Below are 17,871 nucleotides of genomic sequence, written 5' to 3'. Positions count from 1 at the left end.
TACTGTAAAAAAGGTAAAGGAAGGATCTAAACAGTTTAAAAGTGAAAGGAAAAATTCATACAAACAAAAAACACTCTGTGCTTTCGAATAATCTTTTTATTGATGAGGAATCATTAAACATAACCTTGAGGGTTCGTTAGAATGATAATTTTTGTTTTGTCATTATTTTATATGCAACTTTTTTTTACTGTAGTATACTTCATAACTTGTGAAATAATTTCATGGTGGAAGAATAAGTTAAAATTTGCCTTTGAGATATTTTAAATTATAATCATAATAGCTATCATAAAGAATATATCCATGTTGATACTCAAACTCCTTCAAATTTTAGTATTTTAAAATTTATTAAAATACTAAAGTTAGTACCAGAGGTAGCAGGGTGAGGAGAAGGGAGAAGAAGACCAACTCATTCTTTTTACGCATGGTTCATCATTAAAGAAAGCTCAGAAAATATCAATCTCAGTGTCTTACTGATATTGAAAATTGGTTTTGGTTTCAAATCCACTTCCTTTTGCTTCTCTGCATATATTAATTTAGAGGGATTTTTTTGTATCTTGAAGCAAATCCATTATGAATATTTCAGGTTGCTCAGTGCAAGTAGAAAGTAGGATAACGTAAGGCAGACTGACTTAATTTTAGAAAGAATCAATTCATAGATTGCATAACATTTTCTGGAAGACAAATGTCTTACTTGTTGCTTCTAAAAGCATGAAAAGAAATCTGTTTTTTTCTTAGAATCATTTTACCAGTAGGTTTTTTTTTAATGTACATATCCTATTTTGTTCTTTCCTTGAGTATATGTGAGCATGCACACACACATCCACACATATGTACACACAGACAATAGCATTTCTTCTAGCTTCATTGTGTGACATATTTTATTCTTATTCCTATTCTGACCTCACTGTGTGTAATACATGCGTTTATGCACACACTCCCTCTCCTACTATACAGAGTGCTCTCTAACCATCTCAAGTGTGTACTCATTTCTCTCGAGTATTAACAAGAAATTGTCCTCTAATCAAAGTACCACGACATCCAAGTTGTAGAACTATCAGATGGCATGCCGTACTATAGTAGGTTCCTTATAGTATAAATTGTCTTATGTGATGTTTTGAGGAGTGATTACTTCCTTGAAGTGCTGATAGCTGCTTACTGGACAGTCCTATAAATGGCATTTGCTTCACTCTATTATAATGTATTACTTTATTTTAAAATGTGTATCTTACCTGTAGATTTCTGGCCAACCAGAGATTGTGTATTCCCCTTGCATCTGATGCCCTTTATGTTTAAGCCATGTGCTAGAAATCTGATAGTGTTGCCTTGACATTAATTCACCTCAGGAGACATGTCTTTGGCATCAGTACCATTTTACCACAGTTCATAGAAGTGATTTTCCATGATTTGGGGTTGTCCCATCTGTTCTAATATATAGGATTAACATCTCAGCTCTTCCTGAGATGGTCCCAAACCCTGATCTCATACTACCTTAAGGAGGGATATTAGCTGGGAATATAAAATGATGCCTCTGTATGGTAATCCAATAAGTGTGCAGAATGGAAGTAGATCTGCATCTTCCCAGAATGCTACAATGTTCTGACGAAGGTCCCCTCTCCAGTCCATGTTACTTTAGTCTTGGCAACATTTTACTTTTCTTTGTGACTTCTCTATCATTAGAGCACGCAAAAACACTAATTTCCTATTTAAAGCTTGCTATTTGGATGAGTCACATAGTCAAAGTATCTGAGCCCACCATGGTATTCTGTATACACTGCAATTAAAGTGTGCTCTGTCTCCTCACTGGATGTGACCACATTTTCATTGCTTTAATGGCAGGATTAGGGCTTCCCCCATGAGGGTATCCCATAAAAAGGTTTAGATGCCCTTTGATACATATGCAAGGGTAACTATTGTGTGTGTGTGAACTGGGAAGTTATCAGAGGGTTAACACAAGTTATAGCCTCTTACTTTGTTTCTCTCCACCCTCCCCCCTTCTTTTGCTATAAGAAACATCTATATTGAAAACAGTGGCCGGTCACACATAAATTCAGCCAAACTTTTTTTTTTTTTTTAAATCGATGTAAATCTCCCATGCTGTTTAAATGTCGGAACTAAATTTACCAAACTTGGCAGATTTGTAAAGCTGAGCAGGACTGCCAAGTGTTCCCAGTTTCAAGCAGAGAGAGTTCTAACAGTTCCTGAAATACTTGTAGGAGGCACCTGGTGGTAATTGCAGTTTCACAATTCATCCCAAGCGCCTACCTTGCTAGGTGGCATCTCTGTGCATCGATGATTATTACAGTGAGGATGAAGTGTCGGAATAGAATGGTCCTAAAATAAGGTACAGCCCCCGGAAGCCAAGCGCATTCCCACAAAATCTTTGTGCTAGAGAACCCTAAGGAATTAGACTGAGGTTCCTGACATCACAGCCAGCTGGCCACACCAAACAAAGGGGAGCAGGGCGAAGGATGGAAACCACACACACACACACCTGCAGATATAACTCAACCTTTTCTTTTCCCCCCACTCATTCAGGGATTGTTGTCCGAGATTCTACGTAAGGAAGAAGACCCTAGGACAGCCTCTCAGTCTCTCTTAGTAAATCTGAGGGCCATGCAGAATTTCCTCAATCTTCCGGAAGTGGAGCGAGATCGCATTTACCAGGACGAGCGGGAGCGGAGCATGAACCCCAACGTGAGCATGGTCTCATCGGCCTCTAGCAGCCCCAGCTCCTCCCGAACCCCTCAGGTGAGATATTTGCTGCACTCACTTTTTACTTGGAAACATCTTGCTGGGTTGATACTGTGTTTTTCTTTCAGAACTAAGAGACACAATTCAAGGATTTCTTAATCTGTTAAATATGTTGGTCAAAGGATATGACCTCAGGCCATGTACTAGTGGTAATCTTGCACTATATGGTGTGCCATTTCCATCCCTTTAGGAATGTCTAATTCTTCCAAACATGGTGGGTGGGTGGTATAGGCAGGTACAGGTAGGGGGTCAGACTCTACATTGTCCACAGCTGCTTAGTTTTAGATGAAAGGGGCAGGGGCTTTGTTTGTATGGAAAGACCATTGTTTTCCTTAAATTACATGATTATTTAGATGGGATGGGGGGTGGTTAAGGACAGAGAATTCAAGTTCTTCCTTAGGCAATGCAAAAAGTATGCAATTAAAAAACAGAATGGTGCAAGTATCACTCAAGGGTCCCATATGAACTGATAGGGGGAAGGTAGGCCTTACTTATTTTCCTTCTTGGGATGATCTCAGGATTTGGTGACTTCCCGTTCTTTCTCTTTCATAATTTCAAAGTACTCTGTGCTTAGGCCTTCCAGGAGATGTAGACATCTCCTAATATAGTGCATTTTAGAGCTCCTACCTCAAGGCAGCCAGGGATCATTGCCAACTCAGATCTGAGCCCACTCATCTTTAGTCTGATCCCTGTTTCCCTTAACCTTTTACCAAGTTGATTTATGATAGACCCATCCCATTCACTATTGCTAAGATGGGTTGCAAATCCATGGTGGGTGGTTTTGGGGACCAATATTTAACAAGTGCACATTTGTACAAAACTGAAAATTGGGTTCTTCAAAACTGAAGATTGATTTGCTTAGATATTATAGTTTTTTTTAATGAGTCTTTTTTTTTTTTTTGATAAATTCCCAGGAGCTGGTTAACAGAATCAGAATTTTATTCTAGTAGAAATATTTGAACTTTTTCAAGGACATCAATTTTTTCAAACAATTTGACTATTTATATTTTTCACTGTGCAATAGATTTTTAATTGAAGCCCATGTTATATCATGCACTGCCCAATTGTGTTATTTACACTTAAGTCCTTAGTGAATATTTCAAAATAAGTTCCTTGACTGCTTAATTTGGATGTATGTAACTAAATCTTCTTATTCATTTTATTTTAAAAGTTTTGGACTTAAATATTGAGCTATAAATTTGGGCAAGTTGTTAATTTGCACTAATGTTTACTTCTGTGAAATTCACCAGTATTTTTGCCACTTTGGAAGCCCATTAAATCATTACTGGAGACCCTTGCCAGACTTCACGTCCACATAATCAGGAGTCTGCTCTTGGAAATCACTTCTACTCGTTAGAAAATAGAACAGATTTGGGTTTTGTTTTCAGGTTTTTTACAATATTTTTTAAAACTAAATTGTCTCTTAGGCACCTTTCTAAAGACTTGATAGCTTACGGAACCTGACCAAACTTATAAGGCCACACAATTATTGACAGTATTTTGCTATTTTTCAACAGGATCCCACCTTGAAAATTCCTAGATAAAGGTGCTCTTTAGGGATCAGTGTAGGAAACTGATCATTCAGTTTCACAGTTTTTAGATTTCAGAAAATAAATACAAACTATCCCAACATATTTTTGAAAGTGTAGTCATGGCACTGCATTTGTATTTCTTTGAAATCTCCTTTCTGTTGGTTAAAGATCAAGAAAGGGTAAGTTATTAAAGTCTTTAAAAATATTTTATGAATACCTTCTTGCTTAAAATTCTTCACTGACATATCTGAATAATAAAGATCCATGGTATGGTAATTGTTTTAGTTTGAGAACAGCCTAGGAGAGTAGCCACTGACAGCCTTTGGTTGGAGTCAGCAGCTCATACTCTTAGGTAGTCTTATGCAGATTATTTTCCATTATTTTATTTTGGTAAATTAGTAGTTTACCAAAAAAATTGAAGAAACTTCAAATTTTAAATAAAGTCTCCTAAGTTTCTCCTTATAATTCTTCAAACTATTGCTCAGTATACTTAATAACAAAACATCCATACAAGAATAAGAATGATCATTTTGTTAAGTACCCATGTATCAGGTATTGTAAACATGCTACACAAATTCTGTCATCACTCTTTTGTGCTATTGATCCCATTTTACAGATGAGGAAACAGGCTTATGTGGTGAAATAACTTGCATAAGGTCACATGACTGAGTGGTAAAGCTAGCATTTGAACTCTAGTTAGTCTGATTCCAGAACCTGGACTCTTAATTGTATATTGTAGCAACTTAAGGGATTTTGTTTTTGTCCTGGGAATTCTAGAGAAGATTCTGTCAGTCTAGTAGGAGATAATTGGTGAAGCTAATGAAAAGAGTTGAGAAACACAGAAATTATTTGCTAACACATTCACTTAAAAGGGATTCTACATCATGTACAACCAGAAAAATTAGAAATTATACTCCATTTATGTATGATGTATCAGTGCATTCTACTGTCATGCATCACTAATTAAAACTATTTTTTTTTTAAAAAAAGGGAAAGCACTGTAGGTTAACTAGAAAATTTGAAAAGAAAAAGGAATTCTTGAAAAACTTAACAGAGAATTGGATTTTTATGAGGTGGTCCCATACCTGTAGGGAAAAGGACCCCTGTAAACCCAGCACCCCATGTGAACTGGGGATTTGGAAAGCAGTGTTACACAGTGGTCCCAGCCTATGCTTTGAAAGGCTGTTTCAGGATATGGTTCCTTCATTGGCTGCTGCATGTCCTTTGGCAAGTTAAACATCCTCGTTTATTTCAATTTCTTCATCTGCAAAATGAAAATAATGATGCCTAACTCATTGGATTCTTACAAGAATTAAATGAGATAACAAAAGCTAAAAACACTTTATAGAATGCCTGGCACATAAAGAGAATCCCATAAATTATACTTACTATTACTTGGCAATAACTAGAAAATAGTATGAGACAGGGAGACCAAAGGAGAATGACAGAAGTCCCTGAGCACTCTTGGGAAACAAAACCTTCAGGGAAACTTAGGGCATTGAATGCGGCCTCAAGACTTTCTTGGCAAATGATTGCATGGTGTCCGGACTGCATGTTCCATCTTCCTCCCAACCAGCATGCTGCTCAGCCTAGTCGGGGGCAGCATGGGCATTCACAGAGGGAAAGTTGTGATTTGGAGGCACTTCCATTGGTTTGGAGTGAAGGGGTTCCAAAAGAAAGAAAAGAGTTTAGATCCATTTAGATCCATTCATGTGTCTGATGGGGTCCAACTTGTCCTGGAGTCCTGCTGCCATGGGTTCTAAGAAGATGACTCAAGTATCTCTTAGCCACCTGCAAAGCATTTTAGGGCCCAGACTAAGCAAATCCTCTCACAGTCTTTTGGAAGGAGGAGATTCCAATGTTTTAGGATTTTCCTTACCCCAAGAAGTACGGATACCTTCTTTATTGTCCTTCATTTGTCTCTGAAGCTGATGGGAAATCATTCAATTAAAACGAACACGGCAGAATACATAAAACTGCAATATGAGTTTAAGAAAATGAAAACGGCACATCAAAGGCATTCTGAAGCCTAGTTTTATGAAATGAAATTTTGTTTCATTTCCACTGATTTCCTAGGTGAAATTAGGTGACTGTCTGGGTAGCATAATGATGATAATGATGGGAAACCATACATACTCAAATGACATACGTAAAGCTTTAATAAAGAATGAGAGAGACTCAAGGGAGTGCATTAAATTGAGTAATAATTTATTATTTAGAGACCTCTACCCATTTACTCATTTTTTCTGGAAGAATTGGCTCTTCCTGCAAGGTGTGCCATTTTTAGAAAGAAAAAGGTGTGTGTGTTCTGCATATTTGTTTTGCAGTAGATGACTGCATATAGTTTGATGCCCAGGGTAGCCATCCTACCTGGGAACCATCTAGGATACTGTAAGGGAGAGAACAGGGTTGACAGGATTCTGCATGTCCTATAGGAATGCACTGCAATTATTTCCAATCACAATTAACCTGATTAGAATAATGGACAGGAAGTGTCCCTCTGTAGCTAATGCAGTTTGGCATCAGCTGACTGAAATCCTTTGATAATTTCTGCACAGATGGCTGGGCTGAATGCAGCACTTTTTAAATTATTATTTTCATGGTCTCTTGGTAGGCCAAAACCTCGACACCGACAACAGACCTCCCTATTAAGGTGGACGGCGCCAACGTCAACATCACAGCTGCCATTTATGACGAGATCCAACAGGAGATGAAAAGGGCCAAGGTGTCCCAAGCCCTGTTCGCCAAAGTGGCTGCAAATAAAAGTCAGGTGAGTGGTTTTTAAAAGAGCAAAACTGAGGGCTGGAATTAGACCTTTCTCCTCCTCCCACCAATAAAAATACATCTGTTCCTATAATAATAATAACAATAATAATCCCCAGGGAACCTGTCATGTTCTGCCTCTTACTCTTCGTTTTGCTTCTACTCCCGCTGGAATTCAAAATAGAGATTAAGCCAAAACCCAGCCTTTTTATTTTAAAGGATTTTTTTTAAAGACTCAGTTTTGAATGATTTGTCCCCTTATTATAAGCCCTGCTATGTACCTTTTGTTTTGTTTGTTTGTTTGTTTTCTTTCTTTCTTCCTTCCTTCCTTCCTTCCTTCCTTCCTTCCTTCCTTCCTTCCTTCCTTTCTTTCTTTCTTTCTTTTTTTTTTTTTAACAAAACCTGAAATGAACATAACAGTACCTTCCTGGAGACCAAGTTTAGCCAGGTCTCATCACCTTTCTTATTCCCATGGGGAAGGGGCTGACTTGGCTATAATAACCACTTTCCCCAGCCCCAGAGACACCTTGTGATTGTCAGGTGTTTCTTTTATATACAGAATACAGTTGTTTTTCCAGGAGAAAACACACGTGGAAGGATCCAGAGTAAGTGCTAAAATCTTTTAACAGAAAAACATAGAAGCTTATCCAGTAAAATTTTTCAGAGTGTCGGGATTGTGGGGAATGTAATGCTCAGGGGAAATGAGCAGACAGATGCTTAGGTTTTTCATTTCTGAAAGCAGCAACAGTTGACGGGATCTACTATCTGCTTCAATTTGCTTAAAGGGGCAACTACTGCCTGTTCCTAGAATCCTAGGTTAGTTTGAGGTGCTCACTTTTTAATCCCTAAGATAAACCATTAATACATGGTGGAGGAAACAAAAGAGAGATAAGGCATACTTTTGAGAGTCCTTTGATGTTGAACTTGATTTCCTCGGTGGCTTTGCATGACAAATGTTTTCATCCCTACATATGTAAATGGTAAAATTGTTCATCATCTCCCTAACAGATCTTTTGGTGTGTGCTATAGTGAAAGTCACTGAATATTGTACTTCTATTAAACAAGAAGGTTTTCAATAAATACTAAGTTCTATGAGTGACAAATATTATATTTAGACTAATTATATTGTTTTGGGGTTAGGCTTTTTTGCTTGCAGTTTTTGCAGAAACCTGATTTATTTTCAGATGTTAATGAATGGAGAGAAGACTATCAAGGAAATTTGAAGAGGATTGCAGTATTTGTGTCCCTTTTCAGCTTCAATATAGTCATTTTTCCAGATTTCTCTCTCTCCATCAATGAAATTGGTGAAATACAGTTGGCTAAGATGTGATGTCCAACCATAGTATGAAATAACATGAAAAGAAAACACCGTAGAGCCTTCTTAAACTGTTAAATGCATAAAATCCCATGTACCACATGGCAAAATATAATGAGAGTTGGAGCTGTTAAATGAATAAAGCTGTTAAATGCATAATGCCACTTGGCAAAACTACTGTGCATTTAATGGTTTTCCACTGTGTAATAAAGGACATATGTGGTAAATGTGCACTGAGTATAAAAGCTGCACAATTGATTTTGCAAACCTGCCTCTTGGTTGTGACTTGATGTAAATATCAAAGTTTCACTCAGTCCTTCTTTCAGAAGCATCTCTCAAAAAAAAACCCTGAAGACTGCATTCTGCAAACTTGATTCAGAATTCCTGTAATCTTCCTGTTGACTTGGCACCATGGTTTTTGGAATTAATGATGCCTCCAGACTTCCAAAAATAATTCAGGTGGCTGATTGAAAGCTGTGTTTGCCAATTGGCAGAAGCACATTTTTGATGCCTCCTGAAGAAATTGGTAGCCCTGGTTTTGTAGAACCTGGAGGAAATCATAGTTCTGGTGATTCATATGCTGAAAGGTGAGGTAGAGCCTTAGTGAGGATAAGACACTCAGAAGTTTTTCTTTTTGCATGAGAGCAGTGGTCTTATTTATGAATGGGGAGCCTTACTGTAAATAGCTAACTAGGTCAGCAAATGGGATGTTATTTTTTTTAAAAAAATGGTACCATCAAACAAAGAGAACTTAACTGATGGTTGCAAAGGCAGTTTAGCACAAGATAGTCACTCCATTTTATAAGCAGCAGTAGCAGCATTCACTTGATAGTGTATTTAGTGAAATCAATTGCATTATTTGGTGCCTTGCATGTACACTTGGTGCATATCATATATGTGTATATGTACATACATATGTACACACACACACATACACACACACACATATATGTATGACTCACATTGGGACTTGACCTCTTCCAGCTGCACTGATCAAGGGGTAACACTTGTTTTATTGGATTGTGAGAACTGAGAGAGCAAAGATTTTCTCTCCTCTTCATTCCTTTTCCTCCATTGCTTTCCTTTGGAGGGATCCAGAAGTTCTTGGAGTGACTGAGGAGGCAAATACATCTCAAGGGCTTTCATTCTCCTGGAGGTCAAATTAGTGAAACCTTTAATTAGGAACTCTTGTGAACTGGAGGAGGCTTGGAGCCCTGAAGGCCCAGTTCAAATATGCATAGCAACTCTCCCCTTCCATTAGAAATTGTTTTAAAAATAGAAATAAACCCTCCAATAAACCTTATTCATTCCTTGGTGTGAATTGCTGTAATCAGCTATTAAAAATAATACTGAACACTGCCCTGAGCATTAGGGAAGCTTTGAATGAGGAATAGGAAAAAGGGAGGAAAATTTTAGAAAGATTGAGGGTGGTCTGCCAAAATGGTCCTTGGGGCTGTAAGTGTGTAGAGTACAGGCACAATGGAGGGGAGGTTTTCAGAAAAGGAGTTGAAAGGGTGACAAATGAGCTGGTTGTGAAAACCCATTACTGGGAAGTGTGTGTGTGTTTCCTGAGTCCATGAGTTAGTCAGGATGCATTTGTAGGGTTGCAGACCACCGCCTGCAGGTCAGAGCCTGCTTCTTTGTCAAGACAGGCCAGTCCATCATCTCATTTTGTTAGGTATATCCTCTCTGACCTTTGCCTCTTTATTCATGAGAAAGAGATCAAAGAAGAGTAAAATTAGAGGCAAAACTTGCTTCAGCACATTTCACTTTGTACTTTTCCTTCATTTTCAATTTAGGATCAGTTTAGTTGCTTAGAATATTTGTGTGTGTTTGTGTGTGTGTGTGTGTGTGTGTGTGTGTGTGTGTAAATTCTGAGGATTATCCATCTTTTCTTTCTGTAGAATATTCAGATCATTGGTCTTTATGGGATAGAATTGCACTGTGCCAGTGACTATTCTCTGTGAAATAGGAGTGAGGGGTTCTTAGGAGGAGTCATAATGTACATGGGTCCAGGACATTTTCTGAATCATTTCAGTCTGACCCTTATGTACAAAGGGCCACCAGGGAATGAATGCCCAAGATGCAGTGTGAAGGCACAGGAATTCCTTGTCCTCAGTAGATTCCAGCAATTTCCCTGTCCCCCATACTCAAATTTAGAAGGGCTTCTTTCTCCCTGCCTTCCCAGTTTTATCTTATCACCTGTGATCTAGGAAGTAGAAATACAAAAGGGAGAAAACAGTAAACTGAGGGCTCTCCCACTGCAGTCCTCCAGGGATACTCAGATATTTTGTGATTGCATCTTCAGTCACATTTGTATTGAATCAGTTTCCCTCTTCCCAGACATTCATTCATTTTTCTTCTCATGATCTGCCTTTTGTCATCTTTGGTAGTCTACAGTTGTTTAGCTCATAGAATGTTGAGAATCATTTGAAGTTGATTTTCAAAAGGAGCCTGAATCTGCATTATTTGTACACCCAAAGACCCAGCTTTACCACTAAATTTGGGTAAAAATAGAGTAGGGAGAGAAATGGAAAGGGGCTTATTTTAGTTCCCATTTCCTGTACCCCCCCCCCCCCATTGGAAAAAAAAAGCCAATGAACAAAATGTTCAGGAGGGCACTATGCTTACTTTCTGTGTCAGGAAGATAGAGGGAAACAGACACTGTTCTGTTCTGTGTGGACAAGGGGACAGAAATAGCCCAGTGGTAAGCCCCAGGAGCTAGTAATGAAAGGTACAGTCCCAAAGCTGCTAAAATAAAAGGAAGGGGGTGATCTGGGAACAACAGGGATGCAGTGGGGTGTCTGCTGAGATGATACTGGTAGGGGATCCTCATCTCCACCCAGGTTTAAAGACTTCCGCCAATCTGAAGGTTCCCTCTCTGCCACTCACACACCTTTCCAGATTCACAAACTGCAGAAGCAACAACAAAGTCAGAGATGGAAGACTCCATCTTCCTGCTACAAAAACCAGAATAGGAGGCACAATTGTGATTCACACTGTAGCTAGAGAGGTGGATTTCTGGCCTCCAGTACAGTTTCAATATGATTTTCCCTGTTGAAATTGTGTTCTGCATGGCAATTGGATTTCAGTATGTTCTATGCTTCATGTATATTAGGATTAAGTAGACTTGTGTATTGGCCATTATGTCTTATCACTACGTTTCTTAAAAAAGAAAATTGTATTCTGTATTCTCAACTCCTGACATAATGAATTGTATTCCAAAATGGGGGGCTACAGATGTTTTAGATGTAATTTATAGGCTCAGATTTTGTGAACATTCTTTTTTTCCCCCCTAAAATCTTCTTATTGATGGCCTAATTTACTTGGCAGGCTAAATGATTTAAAATGTTTCTCTGATAGGTTCTTTTTAAATAAAGCAAAAATAAAGGAAAGAAAGAGAATTTTACATAAGGAAAATGATGGATATATTACTTGGTTTGTTTCTTTTTTCTATTATTCTTTGCTATTGGAGTTTATGTCACATTCAGTTTATGTGCTAACATTTTCTTCAGTCATGGGTACTGTACTAATTTTTATTTTTGTGTCTCTTCTTAAAAATTTCCCAGGTTCAACCTAGTTGTGTCTATTTCTATTTAAATGAATATTCTATTTTATAATTACATGAGTAATAATATCCTCATTTTAGAGAATTCAGATGGTGAAGAAAAATACAAAGGCGAAAACATGGATCAACCATAATTTCACATTTGAGAGATAGTTACTATTGGCATTTTAGAGTCTTTCAGTGTGTATGGGTGCATGAGTCTACATGTGTGTTTATATTATAATTAAGATGAGACCTTATAGTACATAATTATAAGACATTTTAAAATTTCAAGTCTTCTTTTAGAAGGAACTCCTTTAATTTTATTTCTATTTTTTAAAATATTTTTTTATTATATTTGAGGTTTACAACATAATGTTATGCGAAACCTAGGCAATAAAATGGTTCTGATAGGGAAAGAGATGAACATTTCTATTATCTTACACTGTTCCTTTTTTGTGACAGGAATAGCTAAAATATACTTACTAACCAGAAATCCCTGATACATTGCTGTGTTATTAACTGTAGTCCTCATGTTATACATTAGCTCTCCATATTGTTCTTCTACTGAGATTTTGTATTCTTTGACCTACATCCCAGAAGAGGAATTGCTGGGTCACATAGTAAGTAGTTCTGTTTTTAATTTCTTAGGAACCTCCTTACTGTTTTCCATGATGGTTAGATCGAGACTCACTCTCATCAACAGTGTCTTAGTGTTCCTTTTGCTTTACACCATTGCCAACAACTGTTAGCTCTTGTTGGTAATAGCTATCTTAACAAGTACGTGGTGATACTTCATGGTGGTTTTAATTTGCATTTCTCTGAGGATTAGTGATGTTGAGCACTTTTCCATACATCTGTTGACCATTTTTATGTCTTTTTTGGAGAAATGCCTGTTAAGATCCTGTGTCCATTTTTTAATGAAGTTATTTATCATTCTGCTACTGAGTTGTAAAAGTTACTTACACATTTTGCATATTAACTTCTTAACACATATGTGGTTGGAAAACATTTTTTTTCCCTACCCTGTAGGTTGCCTTTTTCACTCTCTTGATTATTTGCTGTGCAGAAGCTTTTTAGTTTGATTAATCCCAGTCACTTTTGCTTTTGGAGCTTGAGCTTTTGTTATGATATCTAAAAAAAATCATTGGTAAGGCCAATGGCAAGGAGCTTTTCCCCTACGTTCTCTTCTTGTAGTGTGATAGTTTCTGGTTTTAGCATAGGTCTTTATCTGTTACGAGTTTTTATTTGTGTATGGTAAAATAAGGGTCCAATTTCATTAATTTGTGTGTGGAAACCCAGTTTTCCCAGCACCATTATTTGAAGAGTCTATTCTTTTTTTGTAATTGGTACATTTTAATCATACATAGTAGTGAGATTTGTCGTTACATACTCATGCATGCACATAACATAATTTAGTCAGAATACTTTCCCCATTGTGTCCTATTAGTGCTGTGGTCAAAAATTATTTGATCATTTATGTTTGGATTTATTTCTGGACTCTTGATTCTCTTCCATCAGTCTGCTGTTTTTATGCTAGTACCATGTTGTTTTGATTTCTACAGATCTGAAATATAATTTTAAATCAGGAAGAATGATGCCTCCAACTTTTTTTTTTTCTTTCTCAGTATTGTTTTGGATATTTGGGGTTCCATAAGAATTTTAGGATTTTTTTTTTTATTCCTCTGAAGAATGCCATTAGAATTGTTTTCTTTTGTCCTTTATTATTTATTTTTTGGTGCTGAGGATTGAACTCAGAATCTTACATATGCTAAGCATGCACTAACCCAAGCCCCAACCTCTGGAATTTTCATAGGGATTATTACATTAAATATATAATGATTTGAGACTCTGAACAGATTTTAGGATTGTTTTTCCTATCTCAATGTAGAATATCATTGGAATTTTGTTAAAAAATTGCATTAAATCTATTTCTTGCTTTGGGTTGTGAGACATTTTAACAATATTATAATTTTATAAAATTTTTTTTAGTGGCAAGCTTTTTACATAGAAGAATAAATTTATAAAGTGTGGCTACCCTAATCTCTATAATATAGAGACAGGAAGTACAGCCCATAGGATGCCTTGTGTAAAAATGAGTTGGTGGTGTCATTCTCACTCCAGATGAGGTCATTTTGCCATTTGTCTTCAGTAAGGCAGACAGCCTTGCCTAAGTAGCTGCCCCTTCCTGTTGGGCAAGGTTTTTTGGAACACAACCCTCTGACAGCCTATCAGGGAGTCTCTACTCTTTGGGGCATGTATATAACAATTCAAGGCTGTTTGCCAAATTTAAATTTAAAAAAATGAGTATATTTACATGAAAATTGCTATTCATAGTAATAGCAATTTCTTAAAATTCCAAATGTTACACCAAGGGAGTGGCTAATGCAATGATGCCTAAGCATCAAGTTGGGACCTTCAGTTTCCTCTCCCATAAAACTCTCTGCTTAATTTTAAGGGACTTGGATCTATTGAGGTATGATCAGAAATTCACATAGAATTTCAGCTTCGATATCAGCCTTATTATGAAGAATAGGGTTTTTTTTTAACCACCCTAACTTTAATTGTGTTACTGTTTCATTCCCTAAAACTAGTTTTTATGGGATTGCTTGGCTAGGTATCAATGAAGATTATAATCACAGAATTCATATGAAAATTTTTTTAAGCCTGGTAAAGGAAACCAGGGTGCTCTACCACTGAGATACATTTCCAACCCTTTCTATTTTTTCATTTTGAGACCAATTGTCACTAAGTCATCCAGGCTGGCTTCTTAGTGACAACTGGTCTCAAAATGAAATGTATTTTGATACATTAATGTATCCCCTTTCCTTAGCCCCCTGAGTCACTGGGATTACACACCTACACTCCTATCTCAGGTTCATATGCAGTTCTTAAAATGTAAAATATCTTTAACCCATCGTTACTGTCTTTTTCCTGGTTTTAAGCTCATTTTTACTGCAGAAATCTCTAGTTGGCATTTTTGCCTCTTCCCGGCACCTTTGAAGCAAATTCAGCAAATATTAAAGGCACCTCTCCGAACTCTTACCAGCCCTCTTGGGAAGAAGACATTGACTTAAACTGTAGTTCTTATGATGGAGAAACTGGTGCTTATGAATAGTTCCTACCATTTTGCTGAAGAGACTGCTTAATCATGTTATTTTTATAGAACTAGATTAGGATGCTCAATGACAGGGCCAAACCCTCACAGAGCCAATCCTCGGGTATCGTGTCCTAGTTGCTTGCTTGTCTCTCTCTGTTCCTCACTCTGATTTTTCAGAAGAGTTCATACTCATGGTCTTCTACTCTATGCCTCACCCCGTTCTTCCCCCACCTAGGGTTCTGATAAGTTCTTAAGTAAGTTCACCCAGCATATTCAACTGTGTGACAGGCGTGCTGACATGATATTTTAGCCTAACATATCTTTCTGTTAATGTATGCATAGTAATTAAATGGTGGAGTATAAGATTGCCCATTCGTTCTTTTTTTTAATTGTAAATGGACACAATACATTTATTTATTTATTTTTATATGGTGTTGAGATCAAACCCAGTGCCTCACCCACATCAGGCAAGCGCTGTACCACAGAGCCACGACCCAGCCCCTCATTCTTCTTTTTGACAGATATGAATGGCTTTTTTCAGGTGTGTGCACCCATATATGCATGTATGCATATGTGTACATATTTATATATGTAAAGCATGCTGAGTCTCTATAATATTGTATAGTTGTGTACATACCATATGTCTATGACAAGGAAGGCAACAGAATTCTAGGTCATGCCCTTTTAATTTGAGCACCTACAATGGAGTTAAAGAGTTGTTCTGAAATAAAATTTTCATTAGTCTCAATTTCAGACTCAGTCTTTGCAAACACATTCATAGAAATGTGAGAGACATGCTTAAGGTAGCCCAGAGACAGCTGAAAATTTGTCCCCATGAAAATACAGTTCAGCTCCTAGTACACCATTTTGGAAAATAAAAAAGAAAGAAGCAGATCATTTTTACTTACCATATTCAAGGAATAACATAATTAACCTTGAACTATAACCAAATGCTCAGCACATATCTTTTTTCAGATTTCAGTGACCTCCTTGTTGGAGATTCACTGAAGCCCTTGACAAGTCTCCCTTGTATTTAGCCTCTTATCTATTTTAGTCTTCTTGATTAGGTTATCTTGAATCATTAGAGGGTTTATTTGTTTTAATAGACACTTATTGGATTCATGAAAAGAGAATTCAGTGACTAAGAAACAAGAGCTGAATATTATCTGGCTCATTTCACACTTCAGAAGAGTCTCAACCAGCTGAAGAGAAATCCTTTCACAGTTACAAAAGTTTGTTTGGGGACTTTATGTGCTTCCATTTAGAAAGCGAACTGTCTGTGGTTAATAATATGAATTTTCTTTTAAGACACTCAGAAAACATTTCCTTTTGGTTACATATGCTGACATTTTCTGTATTGAAGATGTGGGTGAGGAAATGGCCTTTTCCATTTCTGCTGAGAGAAGCCTGAGTCAATTCCTGAGGAATTGTTCATTTGCTGACTTTTTCATTCACTGGAGTTCCTCGAGGGGCAGAGGGTGGGTTGCTTACTATTAACTAGAATCCACTCTTCAGCTCTGCATTAGGCACATCCAGGGGAACAGTTGTCACTGTGACAAGGTCCACATTCGAGGAACATACAGCCTTCCTTATTCAACAGAGATAGTTACTTGTTGGAAATCAAAGAAAGCTGTGAACTTGTGTTTAATGCTGCTTTGTATTTATTTGAAATATTAAAACTAGAAAATTAGTTACAAACATAATTTTTTTTTTTTAAGGTGTCACAATTTAGAATGATCAACTGTGTCCTGGCAAAATAAGGAGTTTTGTTCACAGTGACATTTCAGCACCATGGACAGGAACCTCACTCTTCTCATTTGCTGTCCCCCACCCCCACACTCCATATCTGGTAAATATAAGGCTTAGAACTAGGATTCAAACTCATATCTGATAGTTCCAAACTCAAATTAGGCTGTTATTGTTTGTAAATTACCTCCTTGGTCATTTGAACATTCTCAGCCTTTGGTATATTGTTTGGAACACTTAAAACCTTTAAAATTTTTATATGTAAAATAGATACTGCCATTCCCACATTTATTTTCAATGCAGGAGAGCTTTAAAAATTCCTACATGCAACAACAACAGCAAGACATACACACTCACACACACACACACACACACACAAGAAAATGACTAAGGTGAAAACAGATTTCTTTAAAAAATGGTCAATATAGTTTCATGCTTATGATTTCTGCCATTTCTTTTTAGAAGGAAAACTTCTAGAGGATGAGATTTATGAAGTATGTACTTTAGTACTACCAGGCCATTATGGGTCCTGGTTAATATCCAGCAACACTATTTGATTATGAAAATAAAAAGGAGGTATCTAGATTAGGATTAGTGGTATTCTTGACTTTAGCATGGTCTTTTTCCCAAGGACTTTTTGTTATAAGGAAAGAAAGCAGGGGAGGGAAAGAAAGAAGATTTAATTCTTGGTCATGTCAGTTAGAATGCCTTTAGGGACTCCCCGGGCCTGTTGGATTAAGGTGAAATTTCTTTGCATGGTATTCTTTACAGTTGGCCTCTACTTTCATTTCTAGTCTGTGCTTTGGCCCCTCAGACTTGCTGCTGATTCCTCAGGTATGATAATTTTGTGTGTTTTTGCATTACCTGATGGCTTTATCTCTGTTATGTGTTCTCAGTCACTCCCTTTCCCCACATGATGAAATTTGTCTTTATCTCCCAAGGTTCACTTTTGATGCCATATTCTCATGGGCACTAATTGAGAATTTCCTCAGTCAAGAGTTATTCACTGTCTTGTCAGTGATCTCCATTAACTTTTTAGGTAAAACATAGTGATAACAGTTAAATCATATATATATATATATATATATATATATATATATATATATCTACATATCTA

The 17,871-nt window shown here is 37.0% G+C and overlaps 1 protein-coding gene across 2 annotated transcripts in view; it reads left to right on the top strand.

Moving 5' to 3' along the window:
• Window positions 1–17,871, top strand: part of Satb2 (SATB homeobox 2) — a 176,000-nt gene that overhangs the window by 117,222 nt on the left and 40,907 nt on the right. For both annotated transcript variants that reach the window (XM_048808248.1, XM_015481199.2), the window contains exons 8-9: window positions 2,536–2,748; window positions 6,898–7,053. In XM_048808248.1, coding sequence (XP_048664205.1) covers window positions 2,536–2,748; window positions 6,898–7,053 — 369 coding nt within the window. The remainder of the gene's footprint in view (window positions 1–2,535; window positions 2,749–6,897; window positions 7,054–17,871) is intronic.

Source organism: Marmota marmota, unplaced genomic scaffold, assembly GCF_001458135.2.
Source record: "Marmota marmota marmota unplaced genomic scaffold, marMar, whole genome shotgun sequence".
Classification (NCBI taxonomy): Eukaryota; Metazoa; Chordata; class Mammalia; order Rodentia; family Sciuridae; genus Marmota; species Marmota marmota.
Note: the sequence above shows the minus strand (reverse complement) of the source record. Positions and strands in the feature narration are given on the sequence as shown.